At 43.4% G+C, this 18,750-nt stretch overlaps 1 protein-coding gene across 1 annotated transcript in view; it reads right to left on the bottom strand.

Annotated features, from left to right (window-relative positions):
* Positions 1-18,750, bottom strand: part of LOC105683255 (sonic hedgehog protein A) — a 42,014-nt gene that overhangs the window by 3,341 nt on the left and 19,923 nt on the right. The window contains exon 2 of the mRNA XM_012395725.3: positions 3,061-3,322. Within this exon, the coding sequence (XP_012251148.2) occupies positions 3,061-3,322 (262 nt within the window). The remainder of the gene's footprint in view (positions 1-3,060; positions 3,323-18,750) is intronic.

The raw sequence follows: 18,750 nt of genomic DNA on the forward strand, positions 1-18,750 counted from the left end.
ATGACTACGAGTTTTATCGATGAGCTCGCGTTGATCTCATCTGTGATAATTAGATCGTAGGCAGGTAATTGGATCTGCCAGGCGTCATCGAGATCGAGTGAGGCGTGACGTAAATTGAAGCAGACGTCACCTGCCGTGGGAAATTGAAATTCTATTTCACGTCGTCGTATCGCACGGTCAAAGAGCCTAGTTTCAACCGAGAACTTCATGGAACCCATTTAATTCTCTTTGCTGAACCGTTTCAACTTTCGTTTCAGCAAACCTGCAGTTTTACCCCCCCGTGTCGAAGCTATGTTTATTTTGAAATCCAAACCGAATTGAATTGCGAACATCCAAAGTAAGGATCATCCGGACTACGCGTCGAGTTTGAGCGTTCGGGGTTAGAACCCTTGCTACCCGTCCAGTCTTTAATTCTCGTCACGATTTTAATTAAACTTTTCCAGTCTCCGGCTCGCTCGGAAGCCGGTTTAAACGACCAAAAATTACCGTTCAACATTCTCCACGTAATTTAATGAACAACGGTCAACGTTTATCGGTTGTAAGTCGGTGTAAAACCATCGAATTAACGATTGAACGTTTTTTGTCATTATTGTATTAACAGCTGCTGATATCGAGATAAAAATTTACAAATTATATTGGAAAACGATTCACGTCGGATGTAAATGAAGGGCTGGGTCAGGTTAAATGGGTACTCGATCGCCGATCGTGAGCTAACAAGTGACACGTATTTCCAGGAGTACGAAACACTTTATCCGGTTCTGAGACAAGAGACGCTCATCCGGACTTCGGTGGCTTCAGTGATTTCCTTTTGAGCAAACAACGCCGATGTCTTTCTAGTGTTTGCTTTTCAAAGTGGTTTCACTAAAGGCCAGTCTGCCCCTTTTGAACCTCTAGATTTTTTCTACCGCTCCACGGACCATTTCATTCCGCATTGACGCGACTGGATCTGAGTAATGCATTTCGAATTTTTCCGTCCAATGGGAGGTTCGCATCGATCTACAATTCGCGAACCGCGGAAGGCATCGGAACCTTCTGACTAACCGTTCGATCATTTTTACCCATAAAAATGACTGACGGAGTCATCGTGCGAACTGAACGGCCGACAATGTCTACCGCAGCCTGACCGCAAGTTGGTGCAGATTTGAAGGCGTTGGTAAGTCAGAAAGTAACAAAACGATGTGAGACAGTGCCGCCGCAGTCGTGGGGTTGAGAAACCAGTAGAACAGTGGTTGTCAATTCCGATACTTGTTCTTTGGATCGATTTCAATCGTTTCTCCCCGGGATGAATTAATTTTAGCGCATCGATAGGATCGGGAAACTCCATTCGTTGGATTAAAACTTCGAAATAACACCCCGAATAATTTCCTCAAGTCTCAATGAAACAGGGCATTTTTTTTCCACGCGACGAATGCCGTACAGCGTGAAAGATCGAGGGATGGATGGTTTCCACTTTTAATCTATCGGCTTCAGTCAACCAAAGGAAGATCTCGAGGCGGTCGGAAATCTCAAATTACAAGTCGACTCTAAAGGGACCACAAATTACGCGCGATACCGATCGGGTGAATTTGTCCGCCTTGCAACGTCTAATTGAAAAAGGTGCAGATATAATTTTTTCCTTCCCAAAACGAAGGTTCTGTAGACAAAGAATTACGCCCATGTAGCGCAGGTTAAACAACACGAAACTATGACGCGGTAGGTGATTTTTAGTATCTTTGAATTTAGGGACCGAGTGAAGTCGTACAGCTGACGTTATGAGCGTTCGTATAAGAATGAATGGGAGTTTCGAGTAAAGAAAGTCCACTGGGCGTCCACGACTTGGGTCTGTTAACTCCCTGATTTAGTGGGCGGAAAACACTTTGACGGAAACGAGATGTAAATAAGGCCCCAGGCGTCAACATCGGAGATCCTATCGACGAAATAAATTCTAATTACATTTTGTTAATTCGTTAATAATTTAGCGATATAAATCTTCGACTATTGTAACGACATCGTAGAATTCTAACTGCCGGGTCTAACTTTTTGTACGCAGTGGTTCTCATTTAAGTTTCGTCGATGCTCTTCTCCGTCTGTCTTTCCCGCATTAAATAACCATCGATAAATAAATGCCCACAAAACTAACGTCCTAATTTTACTTCGGAACACATTTTCTACGGTATTACGGAACTCGCCGCTATAATGCTAATGGTTTCGTTTAGATTTCGGTGATCTGGCAATTTCCAATAGCAACCTTGATAGGGGTATAAAAATGTTTGTTTCAGATATATTTGACGACTTTTTAATTGCTGAATCGTTTGAATTAAAACATGACGAAGGAAAAACAAGCTCGAACGAGTCGCACTGTCAGTTCTGTGATTGGTTCAAAGTGATGCGGTGTCCGATTAGAAAACGGTTCGAGTTTGCTTTTACTGATATGTATACAGGTGCGGAAGACTATCGGTTAAAAATCAAGCAAGTGATCGATCTGGACTGTCACTTTACCGCTTGCCTTCCGATGCGAAAACTCATTCCGATTAGCTGGAATTACACGTATTTGTACATCGTTTATTTTTACCAACATTTGACGTAAGCGTCAGACTATAAAAACAATTCCACTCGATTTCTGTACGTTTCCTGAAGAAATTCAGGGTGTGACTTGGATTGTTCTTTCGATTAATTACACGAGATGATCTACAAAATTAAATCATCAGTTAAAGAAAACACTCTCTCTGCACAATCAGCTGTGTAAATACGTACGCAAGGTTTGATTTGCAATGGAGAGCTGATAAAAGTTGACTCGAACGTGTGATTACGATCGATCAGCGTACCCAAAAAAAAAAAAAAAAGAACAAAAACTCTCCAGGATGTGAAACGATCTCGATTGGTGATTCAGTGCGGGAATTACCCACTGAACTATGTGGCGATCGGCTATTTTTTCTGGGAAAAATCTTGTACCCGTCCAAGATTGATTTTAATCTACCGGAAATGCGTCACACGTGTCATGTGAGCACTACCTTGAAAATGGGGAGACAGAATTATGGGAATTTGGAAGCTGAATTGGCGGATCGCGTGAGATATACTAACCAGATTTGACGGAACAGTGGATGTGTGATCGAGACTCGTAGTAAACCCAGTCGAAGCCAGCCTCGACCGCAAGGCGTGCAAGCATCCCGTACTTTGAACGATCCCTGTCACTCGTTGTCACATCTACAGCCCTGCCCTCGTAATGTAGAGAGTCCGTCGCGTGTTTTCCATCCTCGTCCCAGCCCTCGGTAACTCGCAATTTTACCCCCGGCCACTGATTCATAACCGAGATCGCCAGGGTGTTCAATTTCTCCTTGCACCTCTGAAAAAGCAATTCGACATCATTAAAATGAGGATCATCTGAATTTTCGTTCATTGATCGTCGAGAAAAAGAACGTCGAGATCGTCTGTAGTGAATGCGACGTACGATGTGGGGTCGCTTCGGTTTCGTTAAACTTTTCGAAACGATAATGAAAAAATACAAATGAAATGAAAAAGAATGTGTGAAAGTAGAATAAACTTTCGGTGCTCTCGGAGCGAGAGTGACGGACGAATTTTGTTCCGGCGTGGCGAATCGTGGGGGACAAAGAGGAAAGAGCTGGAGAAGTTGACCAGATGAGACAGAACGGAACAAGACGGTCACGCCAATCAACCGAATATTTTCCTTTTTAAACAGTTGGACTTTTGAACTCGTTGGAGTTACCTGCTCGGCGAGTTAACCTGGTCATCGGAGAGGTCGATATTTCAGTTGTTGTTGTTGTGAACCTTCGCCTCGGTTTTGTACATGCCTTTACCAAAGTCTCGTATAGCATAACAAGAATAAATACAATCTACGCGTACATCTATAAGGCAACCAAAGCTAATCAGCTCTGCTACGGGCACCTTTAAGCCGGGGATGAAGAGTAATCCGTAACGCATATCCGCCACTCGGAGGCAAAGCAAGGCGAGCAAGGCAAAAGGAAAAAAGGTAAATTCGGTCGTTCGGGATCGCCGCGGTGTAACGCAGGTACTGAAGTGGGGAAGGAGAATCGAAGCTCTGCCCATCCCGGAGAAACGCAGCGTCGGTTCTTCTTGACTTTCGCATTGTCCTATTGCTCGCTTATATTCCAATTCATGAACAATATTTATATTGTACAAATAGGCGTACATAATCGTACCTTCGACTCGGGGCTTTTCACCGCTTTTTCACGTCTTTTCAACCGCTTTAGAATTGGCAATTTTCAAAGACCGGACTCCCGACCATACGAGTGTACAGGTCTACCGTTAGAAAATCGGAATCTACGCTTGGTCAGTTCGCCAAAAATGAATGAAAAAAAGTCCCGGATTCAAATCGGGCGTATCTCCCTTCGCTTCGGGGAAAACTCGGTGAACCGAGAAACGAAGGCGTTACTTCGATCCAACTGTGAAGATGGTTTACGGCGACGTCGGAATATTTCACCAACCGATGGCGTCACGCCTTGTCGCTTTTTTTTTCCGTACGATTTCTCCCTTACTGACGGCAATTAGCCCCCATTGACTCGGCGTCATCCCGAGGGGGATATTCCTCAATCCTTTGGTTCGAGGGGGTGAACCGAAGAGGGGGAAGCTACGAGGAAGGTGCCGGTGAATTCCCTGCAACTGTAACCGTGCGAACTGTTCGCTAATAGCGTTTTCATTGTGCGTTATCCACCTTCTTCTTTCTCTACCCGCCCCTCCACGGGACACGTTGCAACTCTTTTCTGATTGGCCGATCTGTTGGTTCATAAATAAGGGTCATTACCGTCGCCACGCTGCAGCCGTCGTGTTTCAATGGGTATTCAATGGGTTCTGCTAACCGCCGCACAGTATGCTCCTCGGTATTATATGCACCGCAAGCTGCGCCGCATCGTACAATTCGAACGACAAACTCTCCTGCATTCGTTCAACAAATACCGCAGATCGGAACCTCTGCACTTTGAACATATCCGCGATACAAAACATCCAGTCCCACGAGTGCAATCCATTTTAGTGAATTTATAGTCCGCTTTGTTCGGGTCAAAGGTTGGCTCCGTGTCTTCTGGGAGCTTTTTTTTCATCGTCATTTTTTTTCTTTTTTTCTTTTTTTTTCTTCTTTTTACCGACGAATCCGTACCGTTCGATGTACCGATGTAACTTCGAACGTCGTATTCCCATTTAGCGGGGAAATACGTTTAAAAATAAAACAATCCCCAGGATCGGCCTACATAATTCGCATGGAAAAATGTTCGTGTGTATTCACAGGCGTGTCGTACGCCCGAATTAGAAACGATCTTCGTGACAGCTATCGATGATGGAACGGTTTATTTTTGCTCTGGTACCGTTGAGCAATCGCCGTTGATTTCTCATCCGTTGCTCTGGTTTATCTTCCGTCGTTCGTTTGATATTTCTTTTTACTTTGACTTTGACGATTATGGGTCAAGATTCGGATATCGACATTGATTTTTCCCCGATGTTTGTTCAACGACTGCAAGCGGACGTACCGATATTTAGAAATGCACGCGCTGCGCGATGTACCTCGCGACACCACGTCGACCGTGGTCCGGTCGGTCCCGGCTTACGGTGCCCAGGTATTGGTTACATAACGGAAAATGGAAGATTCACTCAAGAATCTCGTAAGAGTCGGTAACCTCCTGAGGTCTTAGCCCCCTTTGCGTGGATACGAACCTCGTCGGATAAACGTCGGTTCGTCCGTCTCTCGGGGAGGTGTGTAGGTACGTACGTACGTACGTATTGACGTGTACGAACGTGTACGCGCCGCGGTACACGTTAAGTCGGTTGATTGTGGGAACGGGAATGAATACGTAGGAATAAAAGATAAAAGCACGAGTATAAAGTATACATTTATGCGACTATATAGAGGGAAAAGAATGGGCAGAGCGTTCGAATGGTTGGTCGCAACGGGGTGCCGTGTCCTCGCAACGGGGATTCCCTCGAGGCCCCTCCCAAAGTTTACATCTATTTACCAAACATTTGGCAGAGGCGAAAAAAGTTGGCCAACTCGAGGAATGCGTGTCGGTACCGAATGAAAATCCATTTCGAATGAGAAATGGCCCGCTGGTAATCCATTAGGAAAAATAGACAGCCGGCGCGGTCGTCGAGTGCAGCGGAAGACCCGACCACCATCACTACTTGCTGCAGGTGATCCACGCCGGTATAGATACGGCTTGCAACGAGCCAACGAAAACTTTACGGACTTACATCACGCGGCCATTTAAACTTGAAAGAGCTCGCCGCAAACCTTGCGCCATTATACACCAACGAGGCCCCCCTTACGTATACCCGCCGGCGAGTAGTCAAGACTTTTAATCCTCCGAACGTGTGAAGGCGATAAGAAACTACCTTCTTCGTCTTTGGATCCACGTCGTTGCCTGCTGCTGCTGCTGCTGCTGCTGCCGCGGCTGCCGCTATTGCTGCCTCTGTATAAAACTGACTCTGCTTTTATCCGTGAAAATAAAATAACAAAAGGAATCTACGGTCGGACCTCATCCTTTGAGTGTTCCGAGCGCCAACGAAAAAATATTGATAATTTTGTCAACGAAACAACGTATCTATGTGCGCACCTACCTATTTTATCGATTTCATCTACTTTGTTATAGGTAGCCAAAAAAATGTGATCATCGGTTTGTAAACCAAATGTTACACTTTAGAGTCATATTATCTCTAGTATATAAATGGTGAGAATTAAAATGTTTTTCGCCTCCGTTGCACAGGCTGACATTCAATTACGACTCGCAAAATGATCGCCGAACTACATGCTGCCCGTAAGTGAGATTTAATTACCTATTACCTCGCATTCGTTGCTTCGGGTATTAACGAGCCGCTACCGTCTCCCTGTGTAAAGGATAAACCTCTGGTAACCGTTAAAACCTTCAGATCCACTCGGTGAAAACAAGTGCAGTAAGTATACAAGTGTTCGAATGACAATCTCACGGAGCGTTGTGGCGATCGGATTTTACGACCTTGGAGAAATTACAACTTTGACATTTCAAACGCGTACGGCATTCAATTATCTTGGGATAATGTGAACTCGATGGAAGTTTCTAGATTATAATTTTCCATACGTTTCTCGACAGACCTGATTTTGGCAATCGGCGAAAACGATGACAATAAAAAATTTCCTCTCATTTCTATCCCACGGTCATTTCGTAACGCAAACAAAATTGAACGGCCGAGTGCATAATTCATTTACCCCCTGAATCGTTGACATCGGTCGTATGAAAGTTAGGAGAAAATGATGTGCAAATTATCACCCGCAACACACATTATCGCCGAGCATATGGGTATGTAATCGATTCCTATGTATATATGGATGGGTACATACATCGCGTACAGATACGCGTACAACAGGAATATGTATACATATATAGCTGATGGTGGAACATATCATCGGAGTGAAACGGTGGTCCGCCTGTAAAGGGGTTGGCTGGTACAGGGTCGAGGAGATTAACCGGATTGAGGAGCTAAAGAAGGATGGAAAACGAGATATGTCCGTCGGCTCGTGAGTCCGTCGCGGCATTCGGAGATGGAGCTCCGCCCCCGCCGCCTTTGCTCCATTCCTACTCTTCCTTTTCCTCCATATTATTCCATTTTTTTTTTCCGTTTTTTTTTTTTCCCTCTTTTATACATCTTTCTCTTTTTTCCTTATTTCTTATGCTCCATTCTTTCATTCTTCTTCTTGTTCTTGTTCCTCTCTACTTCTACTTCTCCTCCTCCTCCTTCTTCTTCTTCTTCTTCTTTCGTTCCTATTCGTCCTTTCTCAAGCAACTGGCCCACTGCACTCGCCGTTAAACCGAGGACCGAGAGCGAGACTGTGGGACGGGACCCCGCGATGTGCGTGCGTTCCATTCACTCTGGCCCGTTTCGAGCTGCCGATCGCATGATCGGCTCTATTCCCTTATACCTGCATTGGCGCCGCCATTACAAATTCCACGTGATACACGTATTATTAATATTTATTTCCACGAGCACAGTAACAAATTTATCTACACGGCTACAATCTTTTGTCATTTAATTCATTCGCGTGTAACGGATACTTAACGAATGTCCAGAGGTCACGTACGGTAAACGATCGATCGAACGAAACGCAACATGTTCATAAAATTCTTATGGTGATTATCGATCTCACTACTTTTCATTTGCCCTGATTCAGGAGGCTTGCTCAATTTCGCAAAAAATTGAGGATTAAAAGTAACTCTTCGAGAGAGCGATTTATCGAGTCTGGGAATCGTAACGTCCTCCGATCTGTTTACTCATTGTCAAGGTACGACCGTGAAACTGTGTGGATATAAAACGAGGAATTGCCACTTCGCAAAGGTGAATAATATCTATAAACGCGAGCTAGGACGTTGTATAGTTTCGAGGCGTGGTACACTTGACGCAAGAATGATGCAGCAACAAAGAGAGGACAGAAGACGAGATGAGAACGAAGTATGGAACAGAAGACCGCAAGAAAAGAAGTCGAGTGTTTGTGGAGCTCTCTAGCAAAGTCAGCGACAGCATAGCGTAAGGATTCCCTTCTTTTCTCTTTCCTCTTTCCTCTTTCCTTCCACCTCTTACCACTTTCCTTGCTTTTTAACTTACGCACAGCTAGCCTATAATTGTACGTGTTTGTCTACACGCATGCAACCAGGTGAGCTATCTCACGCCTCGATCTTTACGTATTATAGTTTCATCCGCATTCGATCACCGCGCACCGAGAATTCCGTCTAGAAACAAAACGACGATAATAATGACACGATGACGATGATAATACTAGTAATAACAATAATCGTCACCATTCATAAATAACAAATATGATCGGGGCGCGCGCGCGCGCGCTCTCGCGCGTACGTTGCATCTCAAGACGTAATGATATACTCGATGCGAGATATATGTGTGGCGATCGTCGAATTACATGCGAACGTATCTGCCCACCTCGTGAACAAAAATATTTCACGCTGAATTGGCACCGTGGCGATTTGAATGCCGGTTATCATTTGTCTAACACAGGATCTCGCCGGTGTCGAGAAGGGATGATGACTGACCGAAGTAATATTGTACGTACACGGGTTGTACACGCGCATCCCGTGGATAGCGCAAGGTCGAGAAATTTCTGAGAAATTTTCTATACATTCTTTTTTCCCTACTTCTCGTTGCCGTCGAACGATTCTTGAACGTTGCACCGTGCGCGAAACGGTGGTGCGGCGGTGCAAAAACGGTATAAAAGATACGGCAAAAAAAGGGAGGGTAAAGAAAAAAAAAAATAGAAAAAGAATTCGAGTTACGAAGTAACCAGAGACCGCAGTGTGATACTTGCCCAATGTCAATTACGTGTGAACTGAAACGAACGAATGGTTATTATGATACGGCGATAAAATATAAATGAAGGAACGAGAGGTGAATAAGGGATTCTTCGCGGAGGCGAATATATGCGCATAACGGTGGTGTAAGTATATATATATATATATATATATATATATAAGTTTGGATATTTTCGTTTCTGGTTTGACTGGAACCTCGTCTATCTCGTCGCTTTCGAGTCTCCTCGTGCACTCGCCGCCGCATCGGACGTGGCAATGGGGGTTCCTGGAACTGGTCGCAGGTTGATCACGACTCTCGTCAAACCCGTGTCCTCGTGTCCCAGCATCTCAAGTTACATCCTTATTATCGTCGAAACAACTGGACCCTGACGAAAATCGGAGGCGACGGGCTCCGAATTTCTTTTTGTCTGGAGGTATGGATTATGGACAATGTTGCCGGGGACTCGTCACTAACATCAACGATATTGTCAGTCAACGTGGGTGATGACGCCACGTCATTTTCTATCGCGTTACGGATCATCGGTCACGGAAACCTCACTGACCGAATGACCCCGTCGCCGCGACTCCTTTACAAATGAGGTTGTACAGGTGGCTGGAATATACGGAAACTTTTCACACACACCTCTGCCTGCGCACATCCAGTGACTTTCGAAAGTAAAATGTCCAGGTAATAAATCCAGTTTTATAACAGCCGTAACAGCTGGCCGGCACATCGAACGTTATCATCCCGAGAAAATCCTTCCAGTGTTTGATAAATTACAATCGCACCGGTCCGACGGAAAATTATTACAACGGTGAAACATGCAACGGTTCAACGATAACAAACTACTTCCGCGCGTCGATTGATTAACCATAACAAAAATTAGCGTGCACTCACGTGGTCAAGTTTACTCATCGCGTTCGGTATAATAACAGAAGAACACACATGTGCGGTAGACGCGGAGGAGTTGAAACGATACGAATGCAAGAGGTCAGCGGCTCTGGGTACGTTTATAGGTGAATACAAAGTACGGACATTTATCTATATGCGTACGTACGTATGTCCGGAAACTTGGAAAGAATGGCGTGAGCTGGCAAAGAAGAAGAGCAAGAAGGAAAAGTCTGTTGGCGGCTCGAGTGTGAAAAGCACGTGCCAACTGAAGCAACAATGTAAACATCATAACGTAACGTGGCCGCGGGAGGTTTTCATCGATCACGACAATTATCGAGTTATATTATATCCAGTTGGAACAAGAGCGACATGCGTCGATTGAATCCTTGTTCGAACGATCCAAGGAAGAGCGAACCACCACCACCACCAGAACCACCACCACCACCACCAGCAGCGTCATCGCCCTTCGGGATACATTCCAGGAGGCAGAGATTCGAGTTAGGTGGCGGCGGAAGGGGTTAGATATAGGATCGGCTCCGTATATCTAATCTGGCCACTTTGGGATTTGGTCTTTGGGTAGCCGTGTTTTGCCCGGGGATCGTGTTAAGGGGATTTACATTCATTTCGATCCTAATAACCCGATCCTTGATCCTCCGTGATTTGGAACACGATATATCGAGCCTTCCTTATACTTTTCCCGAAAGGATCCCTCCCCGTTAACCGATCTATACATACGTACGGTGTAACCTTTACGCACCTACATCTAGACGGGAACTTTCAAGGGAACCCGAGTCTCGAATTCTTTTATACCGAGGATTTAAAAGTGTCTCATATTTTGCCACGATCAAGATCAATATTATCCTTCGTTCTATACGGTCGTATGGACACCCAGTTATCGTTACAATGATGAATAACTCTTAGAGAAAATTAGTACTTTCGAACTACAATGTAGACGATCTTGGAATCTAACTCGGTACCCGGTATGAGAGGAAATCGAGCACCTCATCGGCTGAAAATGCAATCTTTGCAGTATCTTAGCTAGTTCGAACGATCCGATGCTCAACGATGCGGTGTAGATGTAGATGTGAGCGGATGAAGCATTCGAACGAAAGTAAGGGGTGACAAAAAGGCAGAAAAAGGAAGAGAAATATCGTTAATTTACTCGAACGGAATATGCACATTGCACGTATACTGTACCACATACCTGTACATTATAGACGTACACACGTATGAGGCGCCGGTTGGTATCATACACGCGTATAGTTTCAGCTTATCCGCGATGGTCGCGTATGTGTTTATTGTTTTATCTTTACGACGTGTGAGAACTAGTTGTGTAGTAAACTGTTGCTAATTGTAAGTAATTGCTTTCTTGATTTACGGTACATTCTCACACGTATATATACATCGAAACGTCGGCGATGTATACAACCTGTTCACCGATGCGCGTCCATACCGTATCTCTGTGTATACAGTTGAAAATTCATTCAGTCGGAGAGCGTGAATTATTTACGAAAAGTATACGTGAAATTTCTCCGGCTATATTTCAACTATTTTCGCCTGAGTCTGATCGAATGGAGGCACGGCGTAAATCAAGATGAATAATTATTCAATTAGCCATTGTTTTGACTGTCTTCGAAAAAATCACATGGGCATGTGTAAAAAACGGTATACGGATACCTATACACACCGATATGAAAAAAAAACATATGAGTAAGATTATCGCCGCTTGTATACTTGGAACACGTGCCCGCCGGGAGAGATATCGTACAACAAACTCCGTGCGGACTCGAAGTGTAAACTAACACTCACCGATAACGGTTGACGTTGCGTTCATTTTTTCTTTATATTTTATTCGTCAAATTTTTATTTCTTTTTCTTTTTTTTTCAATGTGAAGTATATTTTATTTGGTTTCACTTATTTCCGTCTACAACGAGACACAATGGATGAGACTAAATCGTGCAACGTCCGCCTCGGTAAGGTTGATCCTGGACGGCGAACGCACTCGCCCGTGAAATTTCATTATCTAAAAAAGGATCTTTTCGCGAATTTTATCAACGCTGCGTCTTATCTGAAATTTATATTGATGATGAGCTCTCAGATTTTGCATTGATGCGGTTTGCTTCTTTTTTCCTTTTTCCTCCCGAAAAAGAGCTTTACATTGTAACAAATCGCATACAGTCTTTGGTCCCCGATCGATTTGAAAAAAATTGTTGCGCGGAAGTTTGAAGAAGTTTTTGTTGAAGCGAATCAAAACCGAGATCAGATTCTGATTTTCTCTTTTTTTTTCTCAGCTTCATTTCTCAGAGGTGTTTGAATAATCAATTCTGATCATTTCAATGGTACGTGATGTTTACGAAAAAGATTAACGCCACTTTAAACGGTTCTAACAAATAATAAAAAAAAAAGATAAAAAAACATTTCAACGAGGAAGAGGAATTTTTGTTCCGGACGGAGATCTAAATGAATAATCAGAGGCAAATTTTCTGCCGTGCAAATAAACACGGGTGGGATATTTTTGGAACATCGGAATGTGTGTATGGGAATATAAGCTCCGCTCGAGGAGTAAGGAAGTTATCGTTATGATTTCGATCGATATTTTTTTCAGGTTTTCTTCCGATCCATTTAGCTTTCCTCTTGTTCGACGATTTTAATACCCGCTCTTCATAAATTCTTAAGATTCTAATTCTACCGATATTTTTTAAAAAATCAACGTCACGTGATCGGTCAGCACGCACGTAACGTTAACTCTTGAACTGGAAAAACAAGTAATTTTGCAAGTTGTTTGAAATTTATATTCATTGTGGATGTACGTATACACCGGAGTGATAAATAAGCGAAAGTTTTGAACTGACTCATGTAAAGTATTTTTAAAATCAACTAATCCAAAAATAAATTGTACGGAAGTTCCGCTTCAAACTCTGGATTTCGTAATCAGAATTACACGCATATAAATTACGCAACATCATAGCATTTGAATTATTACCAGAAATTTTCTTCCGACGACCAAAAACGTCCACGTCCAACTTAATTTCGTGCGCATTTTTGCACACCGCGAGCAGTAAGAAAATAAGTGATTGCAAAGCTCTCTGCACATTAGATTTTTCTTCATTTCGTGCATCGATTTTACGATTAAAAAACCTCAGATTAGAAAGGTAAGATCAACTGAAAGAAAAAAAAAGAATTCGATAATTGTTGGGAGGCGATAATTACACACATTGCAAGGTCACCTTTCCAGGTGTATGCAGGTTTCTGACTGTCACGACGTCACTTGCCGAGACGCCTGCAATCTGTCCGTTATTAATAACGTCTTGAGTAATATCCTTTCAACAGAATTCGCACAATAAAACCTCACGTGGTAATCAACAGGATAAATAAAAAGCAATAACTATAAATTAGCTACATATATATTCTGAGGAAAAACCGGGAAAAACCGCGCAATGAATATCCAGTACACGTAAGCGCAAATATTCAGAAATTATCGTTCCAACGTGAGCTTTACCTAGAGTTGCACAATCGCACGGGTTCATTTTCATCGGCGATCACTGGAAAAATTGGAATCCACCGAATTAGCGAGAGAATGAGAAAAGTTTTTTTTTTTGCATCGAGCCAAAGCCGGAAGTGCAAAGTAAGTTCGTGAATCGTGTATACACACGCACACACACAAACACGCGCGCGCATGCACGATGCGTACTTAAAAGGAAGCGTCTCGGTCAATTTGCGGTAATAATAATTGTGGTTTTTGTTGTCAGTAGAAGATTGATTTAGTTGACACGCGAATAGAACCGCGAAGTTCAAGTCGTATAATACGCGAGTTAAAAGGAGAAAAGCGAACCGACTTTGCGCTGCATATTACAAGTATAATTACGGTATAGGTATGCACGTACGTACCTAAGGTGCATAGAAAGATAAATATAACCGACCCACGCTCGACACGCTTATAGTTGTTACATTACATAAACCCGGTATATCCTCACCGAGTGAGACCCGCGCCAGCTGCTGAGACGTTGCGTCTGATTTACCATAGAATTAATGGGCGATCAATCTAAGCAATTAATTAAAATCCGGCGTCAATTACTGGCGAGCTTATCGTCGTTGCACTCACAACTCCCGATGCGGTTATACCGTACAGATTATACACTGACAGTAATTACTTGTTGAACGTCTTAATTGCCGTGCATGACTTCTGCCTTTCTTTTTATCTCAATGTAATCGCACCGTTCGACTGCACCGCGTGACCTTTATTCCTGCATGTTTAATGTTTATGCATACGCATCTAGTTGTAATGATAATAATGGTAATCACATCGTAATTAATAGCGAATAATTTGTTTCCAATACGCTCATTCGGTATAGATAAAACAAGAACCATGAAGTTCATGCATGCATAAGTTTTGAGGAACAATGCTAAGTTTCAGATTATCGAGCCTTTGAGGAGTTCCGATATATGTGTGGAATTATTGCCAAAAAAATATCTCTCGATAAAAGACCGAGTCGATGATTTTTGTTAGAATATTCCGTAAGGATTTTATCGAGTGTCATTTATTGCGAAATTTATTATTCGACATGAAGAGTCGAACCGTACCCTCGAAAAACATCAAAATCTAAAGCATGTGTTTTTTTCCGTTTCGTGGAACGTACGATTGAAAAATGCAAGCTTCAAATTTCATGAAACTCGCGCGTCAAGTTTCATCCGATATATATTTTGGAAATCATAACGATTTTCCTTATCTAATTATTGAGGTAATACGACGTACGCCGGAGGCAGCCCTACAGGAAGTTTTGGTTACTCCAATAATGGCGATTGTACGTGCCAGTATGCAAAACTTATTTAAATTCGATCGGTTATATCAACAAAAAGCAACAACACGTCATACGTAACCCCCGTATATTACACATGTTTATACAGATCAACCCACAATAATTCTATAACGCAGCAGGACTTCATTCATGAAGAATTTCTTTTTCTTTTTTTTCTCGGCACCGTGTGCTCAGAGGGTCTCGCGAGACGCCCGCTTTGATCTTTGATTTTTAATTATTTCCGAAACTACAGGAGAATTCTCGTTACCCATCTCGAGTGTGAAAAAAATTCTTCTCCTAGCTGTAGATGCAGTTTTCATGTAGGTCCCCCCTCGTGATCCTTGAGCCTGCAGGCTCGTTTCGGATCGGGTCGGAGGTAGGGCCAAGTTTTAGGAGCCGGTTGTCAAGGATTCTGATCCTGAATCGGTTAATCCATGACCGTGTCGGTTTTCGCATCACCTTCCATTACGTAAACACAAACGGAATCCTTAGACACGAAAACTCGGCAGCAAATGCCGTTTCAAGGTGCTGCTCCGCGGCTGGATTACCGGCGAAATCGTTGTACGGGTGTTCGCTCTCCGGTACGGCGCGGGCGGCCCTCGGTCGCAGTTATATATTAAGTCGAGAATAAAGGACGACCGGCTGGCTACTCGCGCTCAGATACTCTCGTGTAATGCACCAGGTAGATATATACACACGGAGACATCCACATGCGTCCTGCTTACCGATGTGAATAGGTGTTCAACTTACACACCTATTTCTGTCTGTGACGTACGTACATGTATACATGCTCGATATTTATGTGCTTTTTATATATTTATGTATATGTAGGCACGAAACGTGATACGAGTCCGCCATAATTAAGGTCTTCAATCACCGTTATCTGGGTCATCAGGGACGTCAGTTTTCGTCACCCAGGAACTTCCCACGGGCTGCACGTAGCGTGCATACGTAGAATCGGTGTCTCCTGCGGAAGCACGGGCCGCGTGCACACGGAGATTTCACATCTCTGAAGTATCTTTATAGCTGTCATTTTTTCTGTAATAATCTTAAATATACACGTATGAAGAAAAAGAAAAAAAAAAAAAAAAAAAACAGAAGGGCGTAACCACGGAAAAGTGTAGGTGCAGGGACGATGTCGAGGTGGTTCCTATTCTTGAGATACGATTTTTCATTCACTTTTGAAGAACGAATTTGGATCACTTCATCCGCAAATTTGACCCCTCAGACCGCCTCTGCAATTTTTGAGGGTTACGCCGTACGAGTCGATCGTTAAATAGCCTCAGTTTTTGAGAATAATAATTGTTTCAGTATTTCGTAAATCTCCTCTAATATTTAAGGACTTTTACGTGTCCTTGCAACCGTAAAACGAGATATGATCCAAAAAGTGTCGTTTACGACCTTCCGCTTCTCGGTCCTCGATCTGTATCGCATTAATGTTTATTTCACTTGTTGCGATATCCTCGGAGAATATCGTTTTACACGTTAAGGTTGTGTTCATTCGGAGACTCCAACGAATAATGACTGCGAAAATGAATAAGGTCAATCAAATTCGCACGCAATCCGCTGCAGGTCGACGCTCACTCCTTTATGAAATATATAACCAGCTGCAGGTCGAGCAGTAGCGAGCGGTAATACTATGAGTAATATATACCTTCGTTCGGGCGAATACACGATACGTACGTGAAACAAATTTTAAGTCGTATACTTATGTGCACATATGCGTAATGAGAATAAAAGGACCTCGAAGAGTAGATTCCAGTCACATGATATGGGTATATCGTACGCATGTAATATACGGGGTGACCCGAAAGAAGCCACTCAAAACGGTAACATGTAAAATCCAAATTTGTGAACGAATTTTATGACATTTTGTCGATGAGATTTCATCTTATTTGACAAATTTGAAAAATCTCCGTCCGTTCTATCGAGTGAGAAAAACACGTTTGAGCGAAGAATTTCACGGATCTCCTGCGGCAGCAAGATGGCGAAAATGTATCAATGCCTACTTTTTCAAAACTGCGAATATTCAGTCAGGAGAAATCAGACGGAACATTTAACAACTTTGAGGATGAGATGCCGTGTTATTTTCATGTACTCTCGAAAGCAGATTGCCGAAATCTGCGGCAGTTTGATTCTTCAGAAGAAAACAGGGCCGAAGCGAAGGACCATCCTAACCTAATCTTATCAGTATAACCGCGTTACGGTTATCTCGCCATGTGAATTACGTCGAATAGAAGGATATCATCGAATGCGCCTACGACCCTCGTCTCGCGACGATTGTTTCAGAATCCCCATGTCGCAGTGTTTTTCGCAACGTATAAAGTTTTCATCGCGTCTCAAGACCGAAACGCCAATTTTACTCTTTGATAAGTCACGAAAATGAAAATCGATAGAATTCGTTGATGTCTTCGGCCTCTGCCGCACATTTTAACACCGACAAATAATTTTTTCTTTTTGTCTTCTCAGAGCAATTACATGGACACCCCATATATACGTACGCACGATCTACGCGGTCCTCGCGTACATGCGAGGTATATTGCAATTTTCATGTAACGCAATACACGCTACACATACAACAGCGAAATATTACATACATCGAAGTCGGGAAAGCCGCCGCCGCCGCCGCCTTTGCCGCTACTGCGGGGCACCGTGAATCCGAGTCGGTGGTAAAAGAACGAACCGGATTCTTGGTCCAGGGGTAGAGAATAGATGCTGGACAGCGATACCCGGCTACTTAACCCTCATATGCGGACGGTGGTAACCCGCGCCCGATGCACAGCTCTCCGGTATACGTTAGTCCGGAGCGACGACGAGGTCCTTCCAGTATCCTTTATATCTACCTACATATACCTACACCTACGTACCTGTGTACCTGTATACGGGGGCCCCCGGGTTTTCTCTCAAACAACTCGCCTCCGGGCCACACACCAACGGAAGACTAATAGTCCGACAGATAACACTCTTAAACACTTTGCCAGCCCGATGTTTCTTTACAACCTGTCCCGTGTATTGGCCCCGGTTGCTGGACGCTACCTCAACCGACGATAACACAATTCCTCTTCCTAATCCTTGTTGAGGGCGTTTCTTGTTACTTGTATATTACTACCGCCTATGCGTTGGCGCACGGTATTTTTCCACTTCCTTCACATTTTCCTTAATACCCTCGACGTGCTCGACAATTTTTTCGCGTACCTAATTATGCGAGAAATATCGTTACGCGTAAACGAGGCGAACCTTTCTTTGTGAAACGACATCGCTGAGACGGAAAAATATCGATAACATTCGAAAATAAGAAGCACAAAAATCATGCATGAATACATACCGAAGTATTTACGCCCGTGCGATTATCTTCGGATAAAGGGTTACTGAAGCAGTTTGTGCTACAGGTTTGTGTGTGCAGGTGGAATGTGACGTATACGTATACACGTGTATAATGCGCGTACATAGTCGGTGTACATAAAGTTCCGCGTGTACATATGCAATGCCATTTCCGTTCGACATTACGTTTTTTGCCGAGGTATATTGCACGGGCACTGTACCGAAACCATAGTTAAGTTGGAACAGTGTCTGAGCTTATAAGAGCAATAAAGTGGTAATAGGTCGTAACTTTGCGCGTGCCACGGTCATTTTGTAAAATTGATTGTTACAATTATCACAGTTTCCTTTCTTACTTCTATAAATCTTGGGTTATAAAGATCGGAAGACGTGGCTCAGGTAGAACCTTCGCGATTTTAAGTCGTATTCCACCTTGTTCGGGGTATGTAGTAACGTTATATTACGGAT

Source organism: Athalia rosae, chromosome 2, assembly GCF_917208135.1.
Source record: "Athalia rosae chromosome 2, iyAthRosa1.1, whole genome shotgun sequence".
In the NCBI taxonomy this organism is placed as follows: Eukaryota; Metazoa; Arthropoda; class Insecta; order Hymenoptera; family Athaliidae; genus Athalia; species Athalia rosae.